The sequence below is a fragment of the Centroberyx affinis genome, unplaced genomic scaffold (assembly GCF_046629955.1).
Source record: "Centroberyx affinis isolate AG114_WGS23_722 - 3 ecotype Tasmania unplaced genomic scaffold, CSIRO-AGI_Caff_v1 ptg000754l_1, whole genome shotgun sequence".
Taxonomy (NCBI): domain Eukaryota; kingdom Metazoa; phylum Chordata; class Actinopteri; order Beryciformes; family Berycidae; genus Centroberyx; species Centroberyx affinis.
In genome coordinates this window covers 33,353-57,048 of record NW_027279366.1, presented here as the reverse complement: position 1 = coordinate 57,048, position 23,696 = coordinate 33,353, and the positions used below count along the sequence as shown (strand labels likewise).

At 39.8% G+C, this 23,696-nt stretch overlaps 1 protein-coding gene across 5 annotated transcripts in view; it reads left to right on the top strand.

Annotated features, from left to right (window-relative positions):
• Positions 1-23,696, top strand: part of vps8 (VPS8 subunit of CORVET complex) — a 74,636-nt gene that overhangs the window by 38,306 nt on the left and 12,634 nt on the right. For 2 of the 5 annotated variants that reach the window (XM_071519966.1, XM_071519962.1), the window contains exons 26-43: positions 2,419-2,580; positions 3,114-3,185; positions 4,798-4,917; positions 7,375-7,431; positions 8,551-8,633; positions 9,132-9,216; positions 9,493-9,591; positions 10,785-10,874; positions 12,226-12,272; positions 12,986-13,130; positions 13,296-13,385; positions 13,541-13,732; positions 14,453-14,534; positions 15,838-15,920; positions 16,432-16,512; positions 19,847-20,016; positions 21,359-21,527; positions 23,406-23,459. In XM_071519966.1, coding sequence (XP_071376067.1) covers positions 2,419-2,580; positions 3,114-3,185; positions 4,798-4,917; positions 7,375-7,431; positions 8,551-8,633; positions 9,132-9,216; positions 9,493-9,591; positions 10,785-10,874; positions 12,226-12,272; positions 12,986-13,130; positions 13,296-13,385; positions 13,541-13,732; positions 14,453-14,534; positions 15,838-15,920; positions 16,432-16,512; positions 19,847-20,016; positions 21,359-21,527; positions 23,406-23,459 — 1,881 coding nt within the window. Of the gene's footprint in view, positions 1-2,418; positions 2,581-3,113; positions 3,186-4,797; positions 4,918-7,374; positions 7,432-8,550; positions 8,634-9,131; positions 9,217-9,492; positions 9,592-10,784; positions 10,875-12,225; positions 12,273-12,979; positions 13,131-13,295; positions 13,386-13,540; positions 13,733-14,452; positions 14,535-15,837; positions 15,921-16,431; positions 16,513-19,846; positions 20,017-21,358; positions 21,528-23,405; positions 23,460-23,696 lie in introns of all 5 variants that reach the window. The other 3 variants (XM_071519964.1, XM_071519967.1, XM_071519965.1) reach the window with 2 other exon arrangements.

The following is a 23,696-nucleotide window of genomic DNA, read 5'->3' as shown; positions in this document are numbered from 1 at the left end:
GAATGGCTGTGATCTCACTCTTCGGGAATGCTGCCCTGTATATGTGTGTGTGTGCCTATAGCTGCCTCCACTGAGCTCCAGTCAGTTTAAGATGTTTAGATCAGTGATTCTCAACCTTTTTCATATCAAGGACCCCGAAGTTCAGTCCACATTAGAGCCACAGACCCCCATTTGATGAGATGTTGTCTCTCGGACCCAAATCTGAGAATATTTTTATTGTTAGATATGATTTTGTCCAGAATTCCATGACTATCTGTATTGTAGGTAGAGAGATACTATGATCAAAACAGTCATTCTTCTACATTCTCTATTTGCGTTAACTTCTTGTAAATGAAATAATGCTGAAGTTTAACAATTCATCAGTTTGCTAGGGACCCCCTGGAACCCCCTCAAGGACCCCTGGTGGTCCCCGGACCCCACGTTGAGAACCACTGGTTTAGATGTTAAGATGTTTGAGATGTTTAGTTTCTCATCAATACATTGCTTCGAAATTAGTTGTGATATTTTCTATTAAGGCTGGGTATTAGCAAGGACCTCACGATATGATCGTATCACGATACATTGCGATACGATACATATTGCGATACACTGCAATACTCTACATAATTTACTGAAAATTTAAAAATAGAGCTGAAAATACAACTTGCTGTGTACCACCTGGGTAGTCTAATATGTACATCACATTATATTGATAACTCAGCGGACAAATTGAGTCAAAACTATTTAATTCAAATTTTAAAACACATTTTAAATCCATTTAAAACATGAATAATTTTTTTTTATGTATCGATACGAGGGGCTGGAAAATCGATACAGTATTATGGAAAAAAAAATATTGCAATACTCAGCTGTATCAGCCATATTTTTTTAATAACAATGTAAAGCAAAAAAAAGTGCAGCTGAAATGCTCATGTGGAGATGTCACATTATTTATATTAGCCTATATAGCCTATGTATAGTACATTATAGCATATAGAGGGGGCTGCAGATGTCACCAACACATTGAATAGTCAATGTAGCGTGACATGGCATATGAATGGGAGTATGCACTTCTATTGCACCTGTAAATAGCTTAATCTAATTATTATGATAACCAGAAAAAGAGCAATAATTGCATTATTTGTTTGCATGTAAAGGCAGCCATATAGTTGTTTAGCGAAATCCGACCATTGATTGTCACAAGCGTTTACTTATGATATTATGATTACAATTATGATAATCTTTAGACATGATAAATTAAAATGTTTTGTAATTAGCTTTATCAGACACAGATGTTTTATCAGAACATTGCACACACACACACACACACACTTGATATCAGATTACAGTGAAAGGAGGATAATGGCCTCTATGCTCTTTCATCTCCACCACAATTATGAAAGCGCGGTAACTTCCCTAATACCATGGCAACCGTCGTCAGGTGCCAGAGGTGCCATCGTGCACTTGGTCGCCGTGGCGACAAACAAGCTCGTGGGCTGTACCGTGTATTTTTGGATGAGAGGAAAAATGGGGTCAGATTGTTGGAAGTGCCGACTATTTATACTCATCTATCAGGAAAAATAGCTTCTGTAAACCTGATTGCTAAAGCTCGGAACTGTAGAGAAAAGTGTGACAAGAGGGAAAGAGGTATTCTCTGATGTTCTGATTTAAAGGGCCGATTGGGAATGGATAAATCTTGAATGGTGGAATGAACTAATGCTGGAAAAACACTGTGATGTCACACATATTCCTTGAACTTCCTTGAAGAAGACATCTGAAGTAATATCTAAAATAACGTCCAGGTGTTTTGTGTTACCTGTATACCTGCATGCTAATCTGCGTGTGTAGGCGTTAGTGAGTTAGTAACATTCTGATTAATAGCGGATGGGTTACGGGTGGGTGAAATAATACAACATTAATGAGGAAAATATGAATTACATTCTCTAAAATTGTGGAAATACCTGTTGCCATTTTCATTTTTACCAAAAAAGAAGAACTTCAATAAATGTTTATTTATTTAAAACCAGCCTACTTCAGTGTAATACGTTACCATATCATCACGCTTACATATATCCCACTTAGAAATAATGGTAACGTGTGAAAAAAAAGTTCATTAAATACCTGCAGTGATCCCACCGCAGCAGAAACGATAAGTGCGTCTCCCCCATTAAGAGGGACGCTGTGTAGACACTAATAATTATTTCTATTATACAAGAGAGAAAGCATAAACATGAAACTGTATCGCAAAGGCACAGTTCACCATGGAAACGTTCAATTACTGAAAGCAGCCTCTCTAACCTTTAAAGTAAATCGTTAAGAAAACAACTCGTACATCAATCCAACCGACACACAATAAAGAAATCACATAGAAAAGCTCACGCTGCTCGACATAATTTAGAAGGCAATATTCGGATGACCCCCCCCCCCCCCCCCCCCCAGGTGTTCGAGTTCCTGATCCGCCTCCACTCGGCCGACTCGGAGGAGGAGGAGGAGGTCTTCCCGTTCGTCCGCACGCTCCTCCACTTCGACACCCGGGAGTTCCTCAACGTCCTGGCCCTGGTGAGCTACATCAACAGCCAGGAAACACAACACGACACACAGGTACAGCCTCGCCCTCACGTAGGCCCGCCCCCCCCCCCTCCTCCCCGCCGCCGCCGGACCGCCAACCCGAGTCCAAAAAAAAAAGAAAGCTGATCAGTGACTCTCGATCGATTAAGCAGCCCTCCCCCTCCTTCTGGCCATTGGAGATTTGATGTGATTTGAGCAGCCAATGCATTCCGGGGCGTTGACAAACCGGAGGCAAATATAAGTTTGGAATCCATTCAGCAAATTCGTTTTTTTTTTAAATTCAACAGTCCAATATGAGCATGATCTTTGCTGGTACTAATCTCTTCTGGTAGAAGTTGTCCTCCAGTTTGTCAACGGCTTCCTGTTGCCACAATCAACCGGCTGAGCAGCTTTGCAAGACACAGCCTTCGGATAAATATTCTGCTTTCAGGCTGTGTCTCTCTCTCATCGAAGGCAATTTCACATCTTTCACCGAGCAGCTTGGAGCGCCGAGATTCATTTGTTTTTTCTTCTTCCGGATTCTTTTCTCGTTGTCATTTATTATTCTGTCCCGCCCTTCGTTGTAGACGTTTGAGGACTTCAAGAACGACAAGCAGGCCCTGGAGTACCAGCAGAGGATAGTGGACATCTTGCTGAAGGTAAAATCCCTCAAAAGATCCCACCAGCCTCTTTCAGGCGGTGGGTGTTTCGGATGAATTACTTGTCCTTTTTTTTTTTTTCTATTAGAGTCTTCAAATATACAACAAATTAGCAATGACAGTTCTTTCTATATTACTAGAGTAAGCTGAGTACAGTACATATGAGAAAACAAAAACAAAACAAAGAGAAAATAAATAGTAAATTAAAGGAAAAAAAAACCCCAAAAGAACAATGTATACATTCCAGGGGTTAAATTACTTTATACTGCGCAAATACAAAGTGTAATTTTTGGGCATTCATGCTTTTCCTACATTTTAGAGATTTGGAAAATGTTTCTAATTCGTTTTTAAAGGCTGTTAAATAATTACTTGTCCTTACCTACAGTGAGAGCGGTATGTCCAGTGGAATCCAACTGGTGATCAGGGGCAACATGGGCTTAAGTCTCTGCACTGCACTCATAACCCTAACCCTAACCCTTTCTATCTGACTGTTGAGCAGTGTTAGAAATCTCCCATTATGAGTATGAAGTAAAAAAGTATGAAGTTACTATTTACAAATACCATTAACACATGCCAGTTTGGAGCATATTGTGGAATGCTAAGTGTCAGATTGAGTACAACGCTACTACAATGATCCGTGCATCGCCAAATGACAAACATGACGTGATGTGCATGAGGCACAGTGTTAGAGATAGATTTAGATCAATTTCTATACATTGACCAACTTATAATTTTTTGGTAGTGCACAAAAGATGAAGCTATGTATGGGAGCTCTACTGGAGCAATTAGGGTTCATAGTTGTAGAGGGGAGAGTGTTTCTCTTCACTTTCCTTTTCCATAACTACTAGGCTACAACTGCTACTTGTTCAGCTACCTTGCATGTAGCATAGGACTGATGTCTCTCTCTCTCTCTCTCTCTCTCTCTCTCTCTCTCTCTCTCTCTCTCTCTCTCTCTCTCTCTCTCTCTCTCTCCTTTCTAGTTTGACTAGCTAGTACTTTTTCACAAGACTTAGTTGCACATAAAATGCCATAGTTTCTGTTAATGATATTGCATCACCTTCTTTCCTGGTATTTGAACTAAACTATACTGGTGGCATTTGGTGGTATTTGAACTATACTGTTATTGAAATTTGCACATTTTGTAATATGATTTAAAATTATTCCAACAAGATTTGATTTGGCCAATACTGCTTATTGACCCCTCATAGAAATGTGTGTGTATGTCTGAATAATATAATGATAATATGTGTTATATTCTACATATTTATGGCCGCACCTAAATGTAGATGTGCCTTGAGATTTGGGTTTGACCTTTGACCTTTGAAAAACCAGTCAATTAGTGGAGATAGAGCTTCTCTGTTGCAGCCTCACTTCCTGATTAAGGCTGAGACGACCACTGGAGTTTTTCATCTTTAATGGTCACCAGGTTAATGAGCAAATATGAGTGTACTTGCGGTGTACAGAATTGACCAAAGATGGCGATCGCTAAACAGCTACAGCTTCTTTACTCCTCTTTCGCATCACTCTGTCTCTGTTTTCCTCTTTTCTTTCCAACTGTCTTGAGTATTCTGCTTTGCTCGGGTTATTAATATGTCTCTTTCTGGTTGCCTAGGTGATGGTGGACAACCCAGACTTTACTCCCTCCCAGGTGGGCGGGCTCTTCACCTTCCTGGCTCGCCAACTGGCCAAGCCGGACAACACGCTATTTGTTAACAGGAAACTCTTCGACCAGGTAACCTATCGGATCCCAACATATCGCAAGCGTTTCAGCACCTCCGACTACTGGCTGGAGTTAACTTCAGCTCAGAGTTTTCATCATGGAGAAGTAGCTTTGAAGTGAGCTTGACCGAATAAAATATTTTTATAAAAAGGTAACTCTGTTCCATACCCATCTTGCGCGTGTACAAGTCAAACATTTGTACCAACAAAGTCATGTGTGACCTAGGACCTAATACAGTAGTAAACTAGTGTTTGATCAGTCACTTTACACTGGAGTTGCACTTGCCTTCGGTGTTGAGTGACTGCCTATCGATAGCTACGTTAACCAGTTCACTGTTACCCCCTTTCCACCAACTGGAACCTAGTGCTGGTGCCGGGCTGGTGCTGGTGCCCGTTCACAGTTGGTTCAACTTGCGAACCTTCTAAGAACCAGTTTGCTTTTCCACAGGCTAGAGCTGGCTAGAGAGCCACGTCATTACGTCACTATATACGTCCGTATATGTCTCTGCTTTCCCAGCAACACTAGCGCCAACTTCAAGCACAACAACCAAAATGGCGGACTACGTCTCTTTACAAGTGTTGCTCCTGGCTTTGCGAGCCTTCATTGGCGTCCAAACACGACTGGTCCAACGCATTTGTGCTGCTCGTCGTGATCGCTCTGGACGCCGATTACGTTCCCTCGAGTTTATTCTGAATCTCTGTCCAGGACCACAATGCAAGGAGACAGTTTGCCTCCTCCACAGACCACTGCTGCTTAGATTTCACGTCCATGTCCATGTCCATGTCTATGAAGCTCTGGTTTTTTAACAATGGCGGTCTTCTTGGTCTTGTTGGTTTTGGTTGGTCACGATAATCCCGCCCCCAGCCCCTGACGTAAGCGGTTCTTTGTTCTAGACCGGCAAAGTGTTGGTGCCACTCTGGAACCAGTTTTCCTGGCCGAGAGCCGGTTCTTTCGCTGTCGAAATGCAAAGAACTGGTTCGAGACCGGCTCTGAACCGGCCCTCGAACTGCCTTGGTCGAAAAGGGGTATCAGGTAGTTGGCAGCCAGCTTTACCAGACTGCGAGTGCTATCATGGGACTTTCCTTTAATGCTAGGAGGCCTTTGTCTACCTCCTTTTGAGACCTTTGAGCTGAAATGGATGGCTGTCAAGACATTCACCTTGTCTGGCCTGGAACTCCGATGGCTTGGTTGTGGCTCTTCAACTCTTAGGTCATCTCCCTCGCATCAGTGAGGACTCTTTCTCAATTTTTGTTCTTGTTCCTCCGTAATGCGTTTTATGTAGCTAATATCTAACGGCTGAAGCACACTTCCAAAACAAAAGAATGCAAGGATGGGTAAAGATCACAGAAGTTTCTCTCCAAGAAACTTAGAAACACTCCAAGACAAAGAATTACATTCTCCACAAGCACAGAAGTATAGATTTGGCATTCATGGATTTGATATTTAACAGAAGTCATTGAGTTGGCAACATATGACCCCACACAGCTGCAAGGAGAGAGGGATGAGAACTGCTTTGCGCAGTGTGGGCCCTTCAATTCTATATGGAGGCAAGAGCTAGCTTTCACCAGTTTGATGGATGTGTTTTTTGTTCATTTATACCATGGCCAAGATGTAGCAATAGGTTCTGTCATCTCCATGGTAACGAGAAGCTGTCTGGCTTGTTTACATGCTCTGCAAACTTGGCAGCGTCCGATGAAATGCCGGTCTTGGTCGACGAAGAAGAGATTTGGAACCTTCTTCTTTTGAAGTCGTGATATTTTCACTTCTGCCAGGCTTTCCTCTATTCCTTCCCTGTTTGACTTGGATTGTTTATGTTTTCACGGAAGCAAGAAAGTGGTGAACATTACCATGGCAACCAAAAATAATGCCCCGCAACACTTTTTTCAGTCAAAAAGGTGTCATTTCTGTTGAGAGACAACCCTAACCCTACAAAGCACAAATGAAACTTTACTTTGCCTTTAAGTTACCCTGATATACAAATGGATACAATTGTTAAAAGACTCTAAAACGTACAGGTGAAATGTCTTTCAATGGATGGCAGAAATAGTTTTGTTTTTTTTTATTGAGAAAGTAGGAAAGGTTGAGAGCGAATTGGAGCCACAGAAGATAAAGTTCTGTTTGGATTTGACCAGCGGAGGTCAGGTTCGCTACCCCATCTCTCGCCAGTTTGCTTTAAAGTATAAGATAGAAAAAAACTGAATAAAATGGAATGGAAAAGCAGAGTGTCCATAAGAGGAAATGTGCTTCATGCACCTCAGCTTAAGCCTACATTACATTAAACAGCAACCCAATTGCTGAAAAGTTCAAAGTTCATCTGCATAGATACAGGCGTGGCTGCAGCTTCTCCTGCTGCTGACACCACTCTTTAAACACCGGGTCACGTTTATCTATGTTTCTCTGTCTGCTAAATGCAGAACGCCCAACCTCGAGTCCCATTCCTCCTCACCTTTGCTGTGATTGGTTCTTCAGGTTCTGGAGTTCCTGTGTAGCCCAGATGACGACTCTCGACACACCGAGAGGCAGCAGGTTGGTGAAACACACACGCATACCATACCACGCATACTAGTCGTTCTGGTCCCCCTTGTCTGACTATATATCTCACAATTACAACTTTTTTGCTGAATTCTGACATTTTTCTGACAAATCTGACATTTTATCTCAGAATTCTGACTTCTTTTCTCCCAATTCAGACTTTATATCTTGGAATTCTGACTTTTTTTTTTCATGATGCTGAGTTTATATGAAAGTAATAAGGTCAGAAGTCAGAACTCTGAGAAATAAAGTCAGAATTCCGAGATATAAAGTCAGAATTCTGAGAAATAAAGTCAGAATTCCGAGATATAAAGTCAGAATTCTGAGAAATAGTCAGAAGTGGAAGAAATAAAGTCAGAATTCTGAGAAATAAAGTCAGAATTCTGAGATTTAAAGTCAGAATTCTGAGAAATAAATTCAGAATTTAGTCGTTTTTTATTTTATTGAGTGGCGGGAATAGGCTTCCATAATAACCACCTCCAAACTGTGGCTATTGGTAGAAAACTGGACTGGTACTTCCTGGATTTTGCAGCAGCAATGCTGCCACTCTCCTACAATGTGCATTTGAAAGAGTAAACCTCAAACCCAAATTTGTGGTGAAGCCATCTGGCCATCTGCTATTGGCTGGTCATATAGCCAATAGCAGATGGCCAGTTTAGTACCCTACTTTTCACCATTAGGTGTCAGGCTTCACCACAGACAGGTTTAGAGTTTAGTTACTCTGTAATATTGGGGTGATGTGGTTATACAAGATCACACAATTAAGTGATGAATAAAAAAAAGTAAAACTACTTTTGTGAGTTAACCCATAACTAGCAGGTAGACCTATGCCACCAAATAATTTATGTTAGAAATGGTACAGGTGTCGCAATGACATTTTTAGACCATTACATTACATTATCACGATGAATACATTTTTACAAACTGTCAAAGGTTTTTGTAATTATGGTTTAGATGCAATTTTTTATGAACAAAAGAGGAAAAAGACATGCGCAAATAGCGCAAAATAAAGTTAAATCCCACATTGAAAGCTGACACACCTGCATACATGCCTGCAGTCTGATTGGCTAGGTTAGGTGATGTGATTGGTCTCGTTTGTGATTGGTCCTGTAGGTGCTGCTGGAGCTGCTTCAGGTGGGGGGCGTGGTCCAGTTTGACGAAGGAAGGCTATTGGCTCTCGCAGAGAAGGCCGAGTTGTGAGTAGCTGATCAGAGACCGGAAGAGCTTTTCTTTTCTTTTCTTTTCTTCTCCGTTAAAACATGGCCTTGTGAGAGGTTCAAGGAAGGAAATGAAAATCTGAAAAAAATTTGAATTTTTACAGGAAAAGATGCACGTTTATTATAGCACTCTGGAACAAAAACATTGCTGTGGAATATTAATACCAGTTAATATCTTTTTTTATCATCATTGGTTACGTGAAATCTTTCTCTTTCTCTCTCTCTCAATTTACAAACAATTTACAAACAATATTGCGAAAGCAAGTAACAAGAAATGAATCAATGAATCAATTAGCCAATTTTTCAGAAAATGAATCCCATTCTCTCCCATGTAGTGTGTGTGTGTGTGTGTGTGTTGCTGTGCATTCAGACCTGCCACTGCCCACGGACTATCAGTGTTTATGTAATGTAATTATGTATGTATGTCTTTCTCTCTCTGTGTTTTCCTGCCTCGGTCATCCCTTTCTCATCCTCCAGCTACCAGATCTGTGAATTTCTGTATGAGAAGAAACATCTATATGACAGGATCATTGACTGCTACCTGAGAGACCCTCTCAGAAAGGTAACACACACACACACACACACACACACACACACACACACACACACACATACAGACTGTACACACTTTTTCAGATCAAACTTGGTATTGGTACACATGGTATTTAGTTGATATGTGTTAGATATGTGTGTATGTGTACTTTTGCATGCATCTTGATGTGTGTGTGTGTGTGTGTGTGTGTGTGTGTGTGTGTGTGTGTGTGTGTGTGTGTGTGTGTGTGTGTGTGTGTGTGTGTGTGTGTGTGTGTGTGTGTGTGTGTGTGTGTGTGTATGTCAGGAGGAGATTTTCAGCTACATCCACAACCTGCTGTCCATGCCTGGCTACAGCTCTGAGGAGAAAAAAACAGTCTGGGACAAAACACTGCAGCACATACAGGTCAGCACGCACACACACACACACACACACACACACACACACACACACACACACACATTGCCAGACTTTTTTTTCTTTGAATGAGGCGACAAGTGGAAATTTTGAACCTAGACAATATTAGAAATAATTATTGTTCAATCTATCATTGATGAAAAAGTCAAATACATGTTATGCACATTGCCAAAAAATGCTTGGCAAATAATTTAGCCAAAATTTATATTCAAAAATATAAAACCTAAGTAACTAACTAGAGGTGAAGATTAGTCAATGCCTTCACTCTCACCCCTTACAATGAATACTACAACTGAGGTAATGGATACAAACACATAATTTTACATCAGTAGAATCAGTTAAACTTTTCATTTTAAGTCCAGTGGATTTAGTTTTTTTTTTTTTTTTTTATAATTATTTTTATTAGGGACCAACATGGCAATGGACAGATGTAGTTACAGATGTTTCGTCTCTCTTTTTTTTTTTCCTTCCCTCACATCAAGTTTCCCACCCATAACCCAAACTACATGTATAAAAAATTCAAATTAAAGTAACTACGAGCATAACAATATAGTGACATATACATTGAGTTTCAATAGAACTGTTAGATAAAAATAAATACGCTCAATTACACAAAATTGAATGGAGTTAGGTATACGGGAGCAGAGAAACCAAAACAAAAACAACAAAGAAATTAAAATAAAATAAAACAACAAGTACAAAAATTACAATAATAAGCCAAAATTCTGGATTGCCATGAGACCAGTGGATTTAGTTTTAATTTAATAAAAACACATTTTTATAGTTATACATTACCACCGTAAAGGAAACATCCACCCTTGGATACTGTTACACTGTTAGATATTGTATATATTTGATGTTCAATGCATTCCTGGAGTTATTTTGTGATGAAGCATTGCAATTTACTTTTATGATATACCCACTTTTTTTTATTTTATATGATATTCGATACCTCAGAAAATATTGCGATATTCGGTATTATCGAATATCGGCCCAAACTTAATGTGTAGTTTACTTGAACACTGCTGCCAAACTCATACCAAAAATGCTATGACACTTTACAATAAGGGTTACTAAGTTAAGGGTTAGTTAATGCTGAATAAGCATTAACTAACCTTTAATTAACAGTTAACTAATGTATAATTTACACACACTCTCAAACATGTGTCCGTGTGTTTCAGGAGCTGGTGACCCTTGACCCCAGCAAGTCAGCCGACCTGGTGGCGTGTCACTTCTCCGAGGAGGTGCGACCAATCATCTCTCAGCTCCAGGTGAGGTCATCAGGAAGCATCTCCGTTCCTCTGAAATTGGGAAACTGTTTTATGGCATGTCTTATTGATATGTTAATATACAGTGGAGAATGGAAAGGGAAAGAATTTCAAATTCTGCCGCCACCTTTACTGTCATTCACAGAGCCATAACAAACTGGAATAATTTACCTTTTAATATCCGCCTAATAAAAAATAAATCATCCTTTAAAAAGATTATGAAGAGGCATTTATTGGCATGCAGATGACAGACTGAATAGTAGGAGGTATAACTCTGTACCAGTTTTCAATATTCGTGTTCTGCTTCATATGGGTTGTATTATTCTCTTTTTTTTTTTTTTTAATTATCTATATATTGATTTTTAATTAGTATTCCACCTAAATATACGTGTCAGTGTTGACTGGCTTTGAATTGGATATGAATGTATTTTCTGCATTTCTTTTTATATTAATGTATATTGATGTAATTTAGTGTATATTAATGTAATTTAATGTTTATCATGTAGTGTGTTATGTACAGTATGTCCCCCAGGAAGATTAGCTGATTGCCATGGCACCAGCTAATGGGGATCCTTAAATAAACAAGTAAACAAACTGTTGCCAGTTGAAAAATAGAACAGAAACACATAAAAAAGGAAAATTCCATATACAGTAATATTGCGATACTGTCCCGCCAACATATTATAATGTGGAACATGTGTGTGCATAATTTATTCAGTTTCAGATGAATCAGATTTCAGATTACTGACTACTATGGAAGCGTATCGCATGCATAATTCAATGGCCATGTAATTCTACATTTGAATTTACAGCATAATTTACAGCATAATATTGTCTTTGATAATGAACTGTAAAATGCCCTATTAGAGAGTGCAAAACCATATAAGGTAAATGACATATCAGTTATAATTTTGACACCATTATTGCATAATCGCACGAAACATATCTATGCAGTTCAGGAAATACATTTAAATTTTCCAATTTGCATCATCATTTGAATAAAGCTAAAAAATAAAGCGTGCAAATCTCTGTTTAAATGAAATGTCAATACTAGAATAGGAATTGTCAAATGCAAATGACATTATTGAATTTGAATTTGAATTTTGAGCCAAAAACTGCACATACAAGTGGCAAATATAAATTCAAATGTAGGATTACATGGCCATTTTACATGCGATACACTTCCATAGACTACAGGGTTACTGCCCAATGAATGTGTGTGTGTTGTGTGTGTGTGATGATGATGATGTGCCCACTGTGTGAATAAATTACCCTAACCCGATTGGGTGGTAGAACTTAGTAACACCCCCCCCCCCCTCTCTCTCTCTCTCCTTTTCTCTCTCTGTCGTTGTAGGACGACCAGCTACTTTTCGAGTTCCTTGGCTGGCTCCTGGAACCAAGGTAATGTGTGTGTGTGTGTGTACTGTATATTATGGTCAAACAAAAACTAAACCACTTCACCATGTCTGCATGCTTTATACTGTATATTGAGTTGCAGCCACATGATTTCACTGTTTGAAGGAGCAGGCTGTTTGTGTTAACAAGCAGGTGTGCCTAATAAAGTGGCCTGTGAGTGTAATATTTATAAGATAGCATCTCATGAATATGACTTAGCATCTCATCTCATAATTATGACTTAGTATCTCATAATTATGAGATAGCATCTCATGAATATGACTTAGCATCTCATAATTATGACTTAGTATCTCATAATTACGAGATAGCATCTCATGAATATGACTTAGCATCTCATAATTATGACTTAGTATCTCATAATTACGACTTAGTATGTCATAATTATGACTTAGCATCTCATAATTATGACTTAGTATCTCATAATTATGAGATAGTATCTCATAATTACGACTTAGTATGTCATAATTATGACTTAGCATCTCATAATTATGATGCTAAGTGATGATGCTAAGATATTAAGTCATACTATTGAGAAAAAAATCTCACTTGATGATGAAAAAATAAATAAATGTGCCAGATTTTTTTTAACAGGTGGCGGAAACGGGCTTCCATAGTATATACCTCCGATGGGATGATAGTTCTCCATTTAATCCCTCTCTCTCTTCCTCTCCTCTCCTCTCCTCTCCTCTCCTCTCCAGGGAGGGCCATCATCCGGGGGCAGCCCTGACTCTCGAGCCCGACCTCCACGAGCTTCAGGTGGGGTTACTGTGCCGCTTCGCCCCCCAGAAGCTCCAGAGCTTCCTCCAGACCTCCCAGCAATACAGACTGGAGGAGGCCATACAGGTACTGTGTGTGTGTGTGTGTGTGTAGTTTAGGTTCTGTTTGTGTGTCATTGTCATTTCCTTCTAGCGTGGGATGTCATTTTCTTTTAGTTTTGAAATCATTTGCTTGTCTCTCTCTCTATCCCTCTCCCTCTCTCTCCATCTGTGTCTCTCTCTCCATCTCCAGGTAACAGAGCAGTACCACCACAGTGAGGCTACAGCCTATTTGCTGGAGAGGAAAGGCGATGCACACGGAGCTTTCACTGTCCTGCTGAAGGTAGCTAAAGCACACACACACACACACACACACACACACACACACACACACACACACACACACACGTATGCACACACAACTTTTGAATTGCTCACATTAAACTCCATTATGTTCATAGTAAAGTCGTTCTCTTCTCCTCATCACTCTCCTTGAAGACACTAAAGGAGAAGCTGGCTCTGCTCACTCCTGAGAGCGAGGGAGCGGGTGGAGGAAGGCGGGTGGAGGAGGAGGAGGAGGAGGAGGAGGAGGAGGGAGAACCGACCCTGAGGAGAGTAGAGGATTCGTTAAGTGACATCATCGCCTTGTGTCATCGAAGCTCGCAGAACCTCAACCAGCAGCAGAGAGAGGTAGCTAGTGTGTGTCAAGCTTATTTGAAAATTATTAAAATTATTAAAAAATGCAGGAGTTGCACTTTTTTTATGATGAAAATGTAATAATACAGTGAATTATGTAATAACCAACCAAAATGGATGTCTTCATCTGTACACATGTTATATTTTTAACAATTAAGCTAAATTAAACTTCCCAAATATTAAATTAGACCGGCGTTATAGTTGACTCTGATCTTAGTCTAAAGAGCATAAAATATGCTATTTGCATAAAATAAACATTGTTGTTATAATGTTATAACGATTTTTATGAATGAAGACATCCATTTTGGTTACATAATGCACCATATTATTACATTTTCATTAAAAAAAAAAGTGCAACTCCCGTATTTTGTAATAACCACCGCAATATGTAATAATTTATTACAAAATGCGGGGAAATTTATTACATATTGCGTTCAGGCTGTGTATTACAAAATGCGGCAGATTATTACAAAATGCAGGTGTTATTACATAATGAAGTGAAAATTTATTACATTTTGTCGAGTTATTACATAATGTGGTGTTATTACAGACCTCAAAGAGAACGAGACGACCTATATCTAACTAATCAACAATCAATCATAGGACAAAATGAATCAATACAGTATGCAAAATAAACCAAAACAGCAAAAGAGGCAAAGTTGCATGTTGAAAAGACACAGCAGGCTCCTCCTCACTCTTGTCTGTCTCTCATAGGTTCTGTGGTTTCCTCTACTGGAGGCCATGATGGCTCCCCAGAAACTACTGAAGGGACCCGGTGCCAAACACACATCTGAGGGTAAAAACACACACACACACACACACACACACACACATACAAGTAAAAAGTGACACAAACGCATCACAAAGCCAGACCAGAGGAGGGAGCAATTGGTGAGAGATTCTTATTTTGATTCCGATTCCAATTCTCTTTATTCACACGGCGGCCATTTTTTATTTATGTGGGAAACCCTAGCCAGAAGACAGATGCGCACGGAAACATAAGCAGGCAGACGTTTTTGGAAAAACTTTTTTTTTTTAATCTACACCAAAGTCAGAATTCTGAGTTCTGACTTTCTTCTAAGAATTCTGACTTTAAACTCAGAAAACTCAAACATTTTTTTCACATTTGGCCCTAATCATCCTCCGTACTATGAAAAGGAAATTCTGGAAATTTGTGTCAAAGCATAAAATTAAAATTCTAGTTTGCATGATTTACACTCTCTTTGGAAAGAAGAGTAATAAGAAAACCACTTTCCCCATACTGTGACTTGAGCATTCAACCATTTGTAGTGCTTCATATCCTTAGTGGGGCTTCTTTCTACTGTCAAATAGGGATGTAATGGTAACCGTGGTTGCTTGATACCAGTAGGGATGTAACGGTATACCTTAAAACGGTATACCGTTACATCCCTACTGTCAAAGACTGCTGTAGTCTTTGATTTGGACCTTCTCTAAATCTATCTCTTACTGATACTGAACGATATTTTTAGTGTACATTTCTTCACTGTCTTCCAGGTAGAGTTTCCCACCCGGAGTCTGAAAAAAAAATCAAATATCAAAGTGAATTCTGCTGTTCAGACGAGGCCAATATTGTCCTTTTATTAAAAATCAGCTATTGCCCAGTCAGTGTCGTCCACCTCTGATATGATGGATGAGATGCAGTTTGACTGATTACATTTATATAACGATACGATGATGATGATGATGATTCTTCTTCTTTTCATTCTTCTTATTATACACTGCAGCTCATATTGCTCAAACCCTAGCTAAGACCAAGCTTCTCATCTGTCAGAAACGATAACATTACACATTCATACATTGTTGTTCTTAGCCTTATCACTAGAATCATCATTCATAGCGCTCCATTTTATTTTTCAGTAGTCCTGATGGGCACAGACGCACAATAACAGTTGCTTTTCTTTCTTTTCTTTTTTTTTTTACCAGGGCATCAGATCCTGTTTTAGACCAGCTACGTTATTGATAGGATAAGCAAAACAAATCTATACGGCCTGTCCAGATGTGTTAATGTAATATGTAACCCTGCATATACCCCCCCCCCCAACTGTGTGTGTGTGTGTGTGTGTGTGTGTGTATCTCAGCGTTGAAGGAGCTGACCATGAAGGTTCTCAACAGTATGAGCAGCTTTATCCCTCTGCCTGCTATCATCCAGCGAATACTGCAGGTAATAGCCCTTTGTGTGTGTGTGTGTGTGTGTGTGTGTGTTTCATCAAGTAGCCTCCCTGTGTCTGTATCCACCCACCTCTACCCCCCCACCCCCCCACCCCTTGTATGAGTGTGTTGTTTCTTGTCTTTAAGTGCGTTGTTCAGAAAGTATAGAAGCAATACATTATGCTCGCTCCTCATCAGACAGGCTTCCATTCTGAGAGAGAGATAGAAAGGAGGTGGGGGCAGAAAATAGAGATGAGGAGAGAGAGAAAGGGTGGGAAAAGGAGGAGAGGAAGAAAGGCTTTCATGAAGTGGCTATAGGTTAAATCACTGGTGGTAGAAAGAGTAGCAAAACAGAGATCTATTTATATGAAAATGCCACAGATTATTAGTTCATTACATTGAAAAGAGCATTAAAGATGGGTTAGGCATTTAGTTGATGGATAATGATCTATACCTTATTTACAGTCATATGTTATTTATTATAATTACATGACACTCTGCGTGTTTGTGTGTGTGTGTGTCAGGATCCGGTTTATGGGAAAGGAAAGCTGGCAGAGATCCAAGGCCTCATTCTGGGCATGCTGGAGACTTTTAACTACGAACAGGTAACACACTCTGTGTGTGTGTGTGTGTGTGTGTGTGTGTGAGGGTGTGTGTGCACGCTCCTCTAAAGGCTAACATGCATTATTTAGCTTGCCTATAATGTAGGGCTCCAGAAGCACATCATTATCTGCTAATTGCTTCATACATAAACTCAATTATACATGATCTACTGGACACACTCACACACACACACACACACACACACACCCCTCATGAACTTTGGATACCCACATCTTAAAAGAGAGATGATGAGGTCAGAAAAATATGACAGCATGAGCCCGTGTATGTATGTATAGCTTGAATAGGGAGCCAGTGAAGGGAGGTCAAAACGGGTGTAATGTGATCAGAGTTTTTAAGATTTTATAAAAGTAAAAAAAAAAACATTATGTATGCATACTTACAATATCCAATATTATAAAAAATATATACATAGATACATACATATTAATGAACAAACAATATTAGAATGATTAAAAATAAATAAATTACCTCCCATTACATAATTGGTAAAATAATATAGTAATAGTAATGACAAATTTTGTAGTTTTAGTTAATATTCTAGCAGCAGTATTTTGTACAAGTTGAAGGTTTTTCCCACAGCGCAGCCGAGGGCATCACACGGCAAATTCAATTCAGTCAGTCAGTCAGGTAACGCTTAGTGAAATGTCGCTTCGTGACATGGCCTCTAGAGGGCGTCTTTGCCTAAGAGATGGCCTCTCTCCTATGGGCTAAACACCACATTCAGTGTCATACACTGATAATGCCATATTGGATCTCACTAGTCTCGAGTCTCTTGACAGAGGAAACAAATCTAGGCTTTATCAAAGGGGTCATTGGGCCGGAATGCTGTTATGGGAGTGAATTTGACGGTGTAACGCACGCTCCGGCAGTACTGGTGGTTGTCCCTGTTTCAGGAGCTTAAACTACTGGCTCGGTTCATCTTATGACCAGTTTTCCGGCTGGGTGGTGCTTGGACGGGAAGCCAGATGACATTAAACAAACGCACAATCAAATGACAGACACAGGCAGTTTAATCTGAGCTGGTGAGCTGACAGGTTGTGTTGTGAAAATGTTGAGAAAGAAGAAACTAGACATTCTTTCCTATTTTCAACCCAATGTGAGCGATAAAACAATGTGTTCAAGTAAATTTAACTTTTTTCTATGAAGTAGCACCGTTATGAGTGAAGCTAGGCTGCTTTATTTCTGCCTCTCCACCATGTTGACATTCCAAAACAGCCCAATGGACAGAAATCTATCCGTCAATAATTCTGTCTGTTTTCCGACGGATCACTGTGGCCACAGCTAGTGGAATTCAACCGTGGGCCTGTACAGGAGTGTTAATATTGGAGTTTGGTAGACCAGAAAACAGGACATTACAGTAATCGAGTCAAGTGTTAGCATGGAGTCTACTATCACTCGACATATTGTATGCTAAAGTGTTAGCATGGAACATACTATAATATCTTCAACATAGTGTATGCTAAAGTGTTAGCATGGAACCTACTATAATATCTTCAACATAATGTATGCTAAAGTGTTAGCATGGAACCTACTATATCTTCAACATAGTGTATGCTAAAGTGTTAGCATGGAACCTACTATAATATCTTCAACATAGTGTATGCCAAAGTGTTAGCATGAAGCCTACTATCACTCAACATAGTATGCTAAAGTTTTAGAATAGAACCTACTATACTATCTTCAATATACTGTATGCTTAAGTGTTAGCATGGAACCTACTATACTGTCTTCAACATAATTTATGCTAAAGTGTTAGCATGAAACCTACTATCACTCAACATAGTGTATGCGAAAGTGTTAGCATGAAACCTACTATACTATCTTCAACATACTGTATGCTAAAGTGTTAGCATGAAACCTACTGTCACTCAACATAGTGTATGCTAAAGTATTAGCATGAAACCTGCTATCACTCAACATACTGTATGCTAAAGTGTTAGCATGGAACCTACTATACTATCTTCAACATACTGTATGCTAAAGTGTTAGCATGAAACCTACTGTCACTCAACATAGTGTATGCTAAAGTGTTAGCATGAAACCTACTATCACTCAACATAGTGTATGCTAAAGTGTTAGCATGAAACCTACAATCACTCAACATAGTGTATGCTAAAGTGTTAGCATGTGGCACCGGAGCCAATGATCTACCTGTGACACATGGATTATTTTGGTGGCTATGCTCTCATCAATTAACTGGGACAATAGGCATAAATAAATATAGATATGTATAAAAATAATCTTGTAAAATATATATTTTTTTAAATTAATATGAATACAGCCTGAAATAGTGAACCCCTTATCAATATTGTTTTATGCAAAATATAAATAAGTGTGAAAACTGAAGAAGCAGGTATGTGTGTACAGCAGTAAACATGATGTGCAAATGTGCATCATATTCACATTAACCAGTCTAGAGAAGGTCATACATATATACAGAGTGCCATGGCATGTAGACTAGTGTACCCCTCATTAAATATACATGCCACCATCATGCCATACAACTGTCTGCACTGAAACAAAAGCTCAGCTGTCAAATCTCCACCCCAGAAAGTGTCTGTTGATGACATCACAGATTACAGCCCCGGCTCTGTGGTTTCCAGCATTGGCCGGGGTCATTCACATTCCCTCCACGTTTTAACTGAACTGTCCAGGATCAAAGGAAACATCAAGGAGACACAGCTACCTCTCTTTCACTCACACGCACACTCACACACACACACACACACACATGCACACACACACACACACACACAAGCCCACACACTTTGTCATAAAGCTGATGAAATAGTGTGAAATAACATATTTGATCTGACAGAGAAGACTGGGAGACACAGACATATACTTTGTGTGTGTGTGTGTGTGTGTGTGTGTGTGTGTGTGTGTGCGCGTGCATGCTCATTTCAGGTCTCATTTCATTTTCCCCCCCGTCTTCCCTCACGCCTCACAAATCAGTTTACAGTTCAAAGCTGCTTTACTGGCAAGGCCATACTCTCTTCTTAATAGGGAATAGGTCTCTTCTCTTTTCTCTCCCTCTTTTTTTCCCTCCTCTGCCCTTCTCTCTCGCCGGCCCACCTCTCCGCTCTGATGATGGCGTTTTAAGGTGTTTTCTCCTCCTCCGCGTCCATGTAACAGCGTTTAATCCGTATTTTTCCCCTCCCTTTCCCTTCTCAGCCCCCATCCTTCTCCTTCTAATCCCTTTCTTCTTTCCTCTTTTTTTATTGTATCTCATGTCTAGGAAGCTTTTGTGTGCTCGTCAGTTAAAAAGACAGGCTTGCGTGTCTCGATTTAATAAAGCCGGTTTCTCGGTTTTAGACTTTACTGGAAACCACCACCAGCCTGTTGAACCACGACCTCCACTGGTCCCTGGCTCACCTGCGAGCGGCTGTCACTAGGGGGCTCCACCCACGGCAAGACCACTGCAACATCTGTCTGCAGCAGTACAAGAGGAGGCAGGACTCAGCTGAGGAAATTATCATATTCAGGTAGGGATGTTCCTGTATCCCAAGACAGCGCTATGACAAAACCCACATCTAAACACATTTACAAGTACTTAAAGACTCTATAGACAACTTTTTTGCTTTTAACTTATCATTATGAAGTAAATGTTGATTGCACAGTGTAACGGCTATAGAATAATGACATCATCGGCGTTTAGATTGGTTCCCTATAAGCCTCGCTTTCACTATGCAATTCTGTCTGCCACCGGGTACGATCTCCCGGGACAAGGAAGGCTCGACTTACGGCACAAAGGAAGTGAGTCATCCATTGCGCAACCAACAGAGGTCCGGTAGCTATCCCCAGTTAAAAAAAAAATTTAAAAAAAAGGTAGCTATCCCCAGTAAAAAAAAAAAAAAAAAGGTAGCTATCCCCAGTTAAAAAAAAAAAAAAAAGGTAGCTATCCCCAGTAAAAAAAAAAAAAAAAAAAAAAAAGGTAGCTATCCCCAGTAAAAAAAAAAAGAAAAAGGTAGCTATCCCCAGTTTAAAAAAAAAAAAAAAAGGTAGCTATCCCCAGTAAAAAAAAAAAGGTAGCTATCCCCAGTTAAAAAAAAAAAAAAAAAGGTAGCTACCCCCAGTAAAAAAAAAAAAAAAAAAGGTAGCTATCCCCAGTAAAAAAAACAAAAAAAAACAAACAAACAACCGCAGTGACAGTGGAAACACTATCCTCTATCATAGCACTGAGATCGGGGTTTCTAGTTCAAATTGGGATTGTTTCTTGCTTTGGACAGTAGTAGTTTGGACAGTTAGGCTGCTGGTGGTAGCGTTAGCCATGTTGCTAACGTTTCTGGCTGCTAGCGGTAGCGTTAGCCATGTTGCTAACGCTACCGCTAGCAGCCAGAAAACAAACCAGGAGCTACAAGGAAGCCAGGACCAGCCAGAAACAAACAGCTATGTTTGTTTCTGGAACAAAAGAAACAAACATCTAACTATGTTTGTTTCTGGCTGCTAGCGTTAGCTAGCGTTAGCAACGTCAGCCATGTTGCTAACGCTAGCTAACGCTAACGCTAGCAGCCAGAAACAAACAAATGATCCATTGTCCGTTTGATAATCTAAACAAAGAACACGTTTTCTTGCAGTGGCCTTTCTAAAATGAGCAGTGGTGAAAGTTACTATATTGTGTTATGATCAAGGAGTTGATAAGCAGACAGATGGTTTGTTCTGTTGCACAGAGCTAGGCTCTAACAGAAGAGATCCGGTTGTCTTTGCAACAGCAGCGCAAACAACAATACCACTTGGAAACACTAGAGGGGGACAACGGGGGAAAGTTGAAAAGTTGTCTGTATCCACTTTAAGTGTCTGTGTGTGTGTGTGTGTGTGTGTTGTCAGCTGTGGCCACCTCTACCACTGCCAGTGTCTGCAGCAGAAGGACTGTGGGCGGGGCCTCACCTCAGAGCGCCAACAGGGCTGGAGCTGCTACAAGTGCTCCTCCAACCAGGGAGGCAGGGGCGGGGCCTCCGGCGAACCGGGAAGAGGCCGCAGCACCTCCCTAGCACAGGTGTGTGTGTGTGTGCATTTGTGTTTATGTAATGGTACAGAGTCATACTCCCAATCCAATATTTTGTCATGGATTTTTTTTTTTTATGTTTTCGGGTTGTACGTCCCATTCTCGTGAACGCAATATCTCAGGAACGCCTTGAGGGAATTTTGTCAAATTTGGCACAAACATCCACTTGGACTCAAGGATGAACTGATTAGATTTTGGTGGTCAAAGGTCAAAGGTCAAGGTCACTGTGACCTCACAAAAGACGTTTTTGGCCATAACTCAAGAATTCATACGCTAATTATGACAAAATTTCACATAAATGTCTAATAGGATAAAATGATGAAGTGATGACATTTTATCTCCAAAAGTTCAAAGGTCAACTTCACTGTGACATCATAATGTTTTGCTTACCACTGTAGCTGAGAAAACAATCTTGGGTCATTCTACAAAAACGGTGGAAGTGCTGTCACTTACTTTTGCAGACACCAAAATCCTTTAAGTTGACCTAATAATCACATTAATTATATATGTTCAATAAATAAAGACTGTCCTTGCAATGATAAAACAAAGTTTATTGGCGGAGGCGTACAACCGCGAGGCGGTTATTTCTAGTTTAGACAATTAAACGATTGCGTACTACAAGCATCACTCTGGTCAATCTACAGTCAGTAGAACCAAACCAAGCGAGGGAAGATAAGCTTAATATTCAGTTAAACAACTGCATTAATAATAAATAGCCTACAGCAGTGGTTCTCAACATGGGGTCCGGGGACCACCAGGGGTCCTTGAGGGCATCCCAGGGGGTCCCCAGCAAACTGATGAATCGTTAAACTTCATTATTTCATTTAGTCATTTTATTTCATTTTTCATTTTCAAGAACAATTATAGAATGTAGGAGACTGACTATTTTGATCATAGTTTCTCTGTTATCTCTCTCCCTACAATACAGATAGTCATGGAGTTCTGGACAAAATCATATCTAACAGTACAAATATTCTCAGATTTGGGTCTGAGGGACAAAATCGCATCAAATGGGGGTCCGTGGCCCTAATGTGGACTAAATTTGGGGTCCTTGATATGAAAAAGGTTGAGAACCACTGGCCTACAGCATGGATGCATTGCTTTTATCGTTACTAGTCTTTGTCATTGTTACTGTGTTCAAAAACTAAAGTATAAAACTAAATACCTTTCCATCACACTAACATTGAAAGCAGCTCTGTTGCTGCTGCCCCTTGAAATACTTACATTATATTATAATTCATATTATAGTTATTGATGGTTATGTACTGTTGTATACTAAATATTTTCAAGCCAAATAATCATCTCAGTCTGGTTTCAATGGACAAACTGTTGTTTGATGGGGTTTTTTATGTACATTTTTTTATAGCGCTTTGGCAATATTGTAAAAAGTCATGCCACTAAAATCAGTGAGTTGATAGCTGTTAAGTGGCCAATCAGTAAATTATAGTGTGTTTGCTGGAATGCAAAAAGAAATGTTAAGACAAGACAAAGAAATTTTCTTAGAAATGTTTTGTGTCAACCATGAATTCCTGCTGAATTCCTCATTAATTCTTCCTTTCTCTACTTCCGTCTGCAAGTAGAGAGAGCAGGGAGTGAATGAGACAGAAAGTAGGTCTGATGAATGAAACATTAATGAATATGCTACTTAAAAAAAAAAAAAAATGAGCCAGTCACAGCACAATGATAGTGGTACTTAATACACACACACACACACACACACACACACACACATACACACACACATAATTACATATGTACAGGTAAACACAGAGTCCACAATATGAAGAGAGTTAATTTTCAGACTGGCTGACTGACTTCCTGTAGCCAACAAGCCTAATACCCCCGTCCCTCCCCATTTCCTTATTTCAGACTCGTGTTACATCAGTGCATCGTGACGGAGGAGCAGAGGCTCATGGGAAAAAGGTATGGTTTTGTCAGAGCCCTGTATTGTATGTTGTATCCTAACTGCCTGTTAAATATATCAGTATATCATTGTCAAATTAATTGCCTTAAACAAATGAGACCATGGTGGAGATGACACGAAAATCAAGTGGCTGGTCGCGGTACTGCAGCTCTGCCCGAAAGTATATATAGCCCGAAAGTATATATATGGCTATATAAGGCACTGTGATGCACCATATTGACTTTGTAAAATGTGTT